The 6,190-nt window shown below is 37.6% G+C and overlaps 1 protein-coding gene across 5 annotated transcripts in view; it reads right to left on the bottom strand.

Moving 5' to 3' along the window:
* Positions 1 to 4,839: 4,839 nt before the first annotated feature.
* The window catches only part of CENPE (centromere protein E), an 85,905-nt gene continuing 84,554 nt past the window's right edge, over positions 4,840 to 6,190 (bottom strand). For 4 of the 5 annotated variants that reach the window (XM_072755547.1, XM_025983832.2, XM_072755544.1 and 1 more), the window contains one exon: positions 4,840 to 5,379. In XM_072755547.1, coding sequence (XP_072611648.1) covers positions 5,285 to 5,379 — 95 coding nt within the window. In that variant the 3' untranslated portion in view covers positions 4,840 to 5,284. The remainder of the gene's footprint in view (positions 5,380 to 6,190) is intronic. The other variant, XM_072755545.1, reaches the window with a different exon arrangement.

Here is a 6,190-nt window from a genome sequence, read left to right as displayed (position 1 = left end):
TAACTCCAAGGAAGTGAAAAATGGAAAAGCGCCCTATAGCTTACTTAGGATATGGAAATCATCACCTTCACTTTAACCTAAGTCTTTGTTATTTGTTCGTGCCTACTATGTGCTGCTCTAGGATATTAAAAATTTAATGAGCCAGAAATTTCATATAAAAGAGAGTAGGGCAATAAAATAGAAGGACCCTAGGTCATTTAAGATAGCGGAGGCTTCCTTCTAGGCCATTTCCCAAGATTGTTTTGAGGGAGGGAAATAAAAATTCCTTTGTGTTTAAAATCTAGTTATTTATGGTTGTTTTGTCACACTCTAACACTTGTATATGTTTAGTGGCAGAGTGCAGGCATCCTGAGTACTGAGGGGCAAGGTCCGGGTAGCACTTTGAACTTGAGTGTGGAGGCTCATGTTGGGCAAGAACAAAAACTCAAATTTGGCTGAAGAGAACAGAGATAGTAGAGATTGAAAAGGACTAGGTCATGTGTGCTAGGCTTAGTAAGTCATACTTAATCAGGTGCATAATTGAGCAGAATGATTGTGTAGGTTATTTTGTGCATTTACTATTTGCCTTCTTTCACTCAACATCCCCTCACCTCACTTTCCGCTGCCTTTTATTTTATAAAGGTCAGAAAACCAAACTCACATTCCTAGCCTCCTTTGTTGCTAGAGCTGGCCAATGGAAGGTAAGTTGAGAGGATTCCCTTCTTGAATAGAAAGGCAAGGCCACTTTGAAAGGCTTTCCCTTCTTTTTTGCCTGGAATGTGGATCTTCTATGGGACATGGCAGCCATTGTGTGACTTTTGAGGTCAGAGGCAGAGCAGGGTGAGGGAAGGAACCGGATTTCTTGAAGACAGCTTCTATGCCACAGTTCTAGACCAACTCCTCTGGATTCTTTTGTGAGAAAAAGTTAATTTCTTTGAATCACATCTTTCTTTAGTTTTTTGTCTTTGGAGCCAAGTATATTCATAACAGTCATGGCAGTTCAGAACAAAGACTGTGTAGTGAGAAAGACGAAGGTTAAGTCTCATATCCTTCACTAGCTGTGTAAATCATTTAACACTCCAAGCCCCAGTTTTCGTATCTGTAAATAAAGGTAACCATAGCACCTGCCTCAGGCATGTGAGAAGGAAGGACAAGGCATGCACAACATTTGTTACATTTGTACTTAATAAATGTTAATGATTATTAAAATTCAATTAGATACCCACCATTTGCTTCGACGTGGATGGAACTGGGGGTATTATGCTGAGTGAAATAAGTTAATTGGAGGACAAACATTATATGGTCTCATTCATTTGGGGAACATAAAAAATAGTGAAAGGGAATAAAGGGGAAAGGAGAGAAAATGAGTGGGAAATATCAGTGAGGGTGACAGAACATGAGAGACTCCTAACTCTGGGAAACGAACAAGGGGTGGTAGAAAGAGAGGTGGGCAGGGGGTTGGGGTGACTGGGTGAGGGGCACTAAGAGGGGCACTTGACAGGATGAGCACTGGGTGATATGCTATATGTTGACAAATTGAACTCCAATTAAAAGAAAATTCAATTAGAGTAGATGGCAAAAATGGATTTAAAAAAAATCCCTGACCTAATTTTCACATATATAAACATATGCACACAAAGTCTTTGGTAAAACTGTCCCTTATTGCCCACGATAGCTTGTAGTGGAGTCTAATGATCTCTAGTCACACCTAGCTGTGCTTGTTGCTTTACTAACAATCTCCCTTTAACTTTTGAGAATTTTAGAATAGATTTTATACAGATATGAGAATTCTCTAATCAAGGTCAAATCTAATTCTTTCTTGATGCAGCTTTCTTCACCTTCCCTTTGTCTGGATTTTTAATAATCATACTCTGTGACAGCCTAATATAGTGTTGCAAAAATTCGCTTACCCATCTATATTTTCCATGAACTAAATTTCTTTAAGGCTAGGGACCATATCTTTTTCACCCTTATATTACAATCAGCCCATCTTATGAGATATTTAATTCTAAACGTGAATTTCACAAAGGCAGTACCTTTTGGTGCCTAGATCAGTGCTTGGCACAGTAAACAGCCATTAAATATTTAGAATATGCATGGTAGGCTCTCACTAGGTTTCTTGGATATAATTTTACCAGGCTCTCAAGAAAATATTTCCTACAAAAAAATAATTTGTCTTTTTTAGTCTTGTCTTTACTTTTCAGACCACTTTCGTGTTGTCTGGCCATATTATTTCCTTTAAACATTGTTGCATGTTTCATTGTTGACTTTCATCATTGTACCTTCACAGCCGTTTATCATGATATTGAAACCCAGATCCTAAAAGGGAGATGTCAACGACATGGAGGACCAGAAAATTCCACTTCTTTCTCCCAGAGACAGATTTAAAACAATATACAGACCAGACCAAAATACCTTTATGAGAACTTAGGCTAGTTAAGAAGTCGCAGTACCCTAGGTAAGGGGAAAGCTGAGAACAGCTGCAATGACATGGGTAAGAAGAATCATTTCATTTTCTTATGGCTCCACCCACCTCACCCCTTGTCCAAGCTAGCACATCTCAGCCTCTGGCTCCTAGTTTCTCCAGGGGGAGTAGGGGGAAGAGAAGAGTAGAAAACAAATCCAACGTCTGGCTTTTTATATGGGAGGCCAAGGGACTGGTTTCTGTCTTGCCTGACTTGGGAGTGCGGATGGAACTGGTGATAGTTGGCACAAGAGGGCCAGTGCTCCAGGTGGAGGCCAGAGTGGTTCAGCACAATTGGGAGAGAGGGAGAAGAGTAGAGCAAGGGCTTGGTATTCCAACTTTTTGGAGGGCTGTCCAAGACTGCTGTCTTGCCTACCTGAGGTGCTAAGGGGGAGCTGAAATACTTTGGATGCCTGAGGGCCAAGGAGAACAGAGAGTGGGGTGGCCTCTTACCACAAGAACATGCTTACTGCAGACAGACACCAGAGGGAGTCAGAGATCTGGCTCCTAAGAAAATTGGTAAGCCTCTCTAATTGGCAACTTATACACACAGCCCAGAGAGGTCACATCCTCCTAAAAAGGTTTCAGAGATTCTGAGAATCTCCAACCAGGCTGATAGATGAACGTGTTCCCCTGTATGAATCAGTCTGTAGTGGTGGCTGCTTTTTCAAATGCATAAAGCTCAGAAAAAAAAATCAGTACGCATGCACATTCACACACAAAACATGACCCAAAGGAGCAAAATGAATCTCCAGAACCCAACACCATGGAAGCAAATTACCAGAGGAAGATTTAAAAGTAGTTTTTAAGAAGCTCAATGATCTACAAGAGAATGCAGATAGGCAACTACATGAAATCAGGAGAACAATGTACGAACAAAATGACACTATTAACAAAGAAACAGAAACTAGGGACACCTGGGTGGCTCAGCGGTTAAGCGTCTGCCTTTGCCTCAGCATGTGATCCTGGGGGTCCGGGATCGAGTCCCACATCAGGCTCCCTGCATGGAGCCTGCTTCTCTCTCTCTCTCTCATGAATGAATAAATAAAATCTTAAAAAAAAAAAAAAAAAAAAAGAAACTAGCAAAGAACCAAACAAATTCCGGACCTGAAGAATACAATGACTGAATTTTTACTAGAGGGGTTCAATAGTAGACTTGATCAAGCAGCAAAAAGAATCAAAGAAAAAGGGAAGAAATAAAAAAGAAAAGTGAAGAAAGCCTAAGGTACTTATGGGACTCAGCAAATGGACCAAGAGTTGCATTATGGTACTTCCAAGTAGAGAGAAAGGGACAAAAAATTTATTTGAAGAAATAATGGGCCCAAATTTCCCAAATCTGAAGAAAATGGAAATCCAAATTCTAAGTTAAGCAACATTTTACTAGACAGGATATCTGATGACTGATTATACTTTTAATGGCCTTAGTTTTATTATCTAGGTGGGCTTATTGAGTTACTTTTATTCAGCGGAGGAGCAGACATTGTAAAGAATCAAATCTGCAGCTCTGTTCCAGTGTCTTATTTGGGGAAGCATGGCAAGGAGAAACAAGACCCTGAAGGGGCAGGCTTGGGGGAGAGAATTATAGGGAGGGACACCTTCCCCTTAGCCCCAGTGAATTCCTATGATAGTATATCAAGGGCAAATATCCACTCATAAATTGTAAAATGATGGCTATGATATAAATCATAATCTCTTTCTTTCAATGAATCTTCTTACCAAAGAACCAAGGATGAGTTGAAATCACTAACTCTGTTCTAAACCTTATGCAACTTGGTGATTTATGTGGTTTTTCAAAGTCACACGATAGAGAAGAGGTATCAGATACTCTCTAAAACCACAGTTCTTAACCTCCTATAGGATGACAAATCCTTTAAGAATATGATAAAAGTATGGACCCAAGTATCCTAGAAAAAGGAATCTACACATACAAATTAACATAAAATTTCAGAGGTTTCAGAGACTGCATGAAGCCCCATCCATAGATGCCTTATGGATCTGTGGGACTCTGGGTTTAGAAGACTTTCTACTTTGATAGAAACTCTGGTGCTGTTTCCTCATGTCTGAAATAAAAGGGTAGAATGGTCTGTGAAGTTCGTCCAGCTGGGAGTGAAAAATGTAGTAGAGTACAAAGTCTGATAACAAACCAACCAATTCTGAGTGCTTGTATAGGGGGTTGGTGGGTAGCAGAAAAGCACAGGATAATTTTTGTATTTGTTATAGCCAAAGAAAGATTAGCCTAGAAAATGAAGAGGTCATAGCACTTTGCTATCCCGTAGCAATTTAAATCCAGAAAGCATGTATATAATCTCATAGCAAAATTCTGAAAGTCAACAAGCAAATAGAGCCAAATATACCAAATATCCCACCAAGAAATCATTAATATTACAGAGTTGTGATTCAGAACCACTAATTAAACATTTATTAGGTACTTAAAAAAAGCTTATAATTTTACAAATTAAATGATGCTTTAATGGATATATTATGCCTTAGAATTATCTAAATCATATGTGGATAACATTACATTAATAAAAATGAATACATTTTATGTATACATGAAAGACTGGAAATTTCCTTCAATAATTTTACTCTTTACAAAATATATAAATAAAACAATTCAACTTCTAAAGTATTACCACATTCAAGAAGAAGATATTGCTATCACCATTCTAAATTACTGGAATGCATTAATCTCCTGTTCTTTCATCTTCTAATTGTAACGGCAAAGTAAAAACTGAATTGAAATTAAGTTGGATTGTGACAACAATGCCAGGGATAGGCACATAAAGTAATAATTTCCAAACACAGAATGCTGGGCCCCCAGAAAAGTGACAGTAGAGGAGTCTACTGGGTCTTGCACTCGGGCACATCTTTTCCTGAGGAGGCATGCCATGGACCTGGCTGAGGATCCACATTCTCTGCTCCAGCAATTTGTTCTTCTGAGAAAAAACAAAAGGAAAAACAAACAAACAAACAAAAAAAACCCCTAAATCATCTTATTTTATTAAAGAAAACCCATAAAATTTGAATACAAGTAGAAATGAAACCAATGTTAAGACAGTAGAGATATGAAGAATGAAAAATGACAATCTGGTCATTAATGAGCTCAAGTTTGGTCATTAAAAAGGTGCCTTTCACTTCACCAAGAGGTGGAGAAGTTTCTTCCCCATTTTCTCATAAAATCAACTGTTAGAAAAGCCATTTTGTACATAAAACCAAGAATTAATAAAGTGTCACTTGAAGTTCATCAGTTTGAGATTCAAAGTGAATCAAACATAAGTTGGGTCTTATTTTCCTTTGCCTTAATTTTGGAAAAATAGCATATATTTTGAAGAATAGTCATTCTCAGAAAACTCTGAGGCTTTTAAAAGTACTTCGTTTATTTGTTTATAAACAATATTCATTTTCAAAGGATCATATTTAATAAAGTAAATCTCATATATCTGGTCTTTGCAATTACCTCAAGTTGTTGAGAAAATTCAAGTTATCTTTTATAAGTCAAATTAAAAACTAACATTAAAATTCTTTTAGAACAGTATTCTACTACTTCAGGCTGAAACCATCTCCTTTAATTCTGAATTGGTCAGTTTTGATTCATATATTCTTCCAGACTACACTTTTGTTTATTTCACTTAAAAGTAGTACCAAAAAAAAAAAAAGAGAGTAGTACCAGAGTGATCCATATATTGATAAAAAGACTTAAACATTTCTATTTACAGTTGAATTAATTCATATCAAGCATGTGCCTCT

Source organism: Vulpes vulpes, chromosome 4 (genome assembly GCF_048418805.1).
Source record: "Vulpes vulpes isolate BD-2025 chromosome 4, VulVul3, whole genome shotgun sequence".
NCBI lineage: Eukaryota > Metazoa > Chordata > Mammalia > Carnivora > Canidae > Vulpes > Vulpes vulpes.
This window is presented reverse-complemented; position numbering and strand designations above follow the sequence as displayed.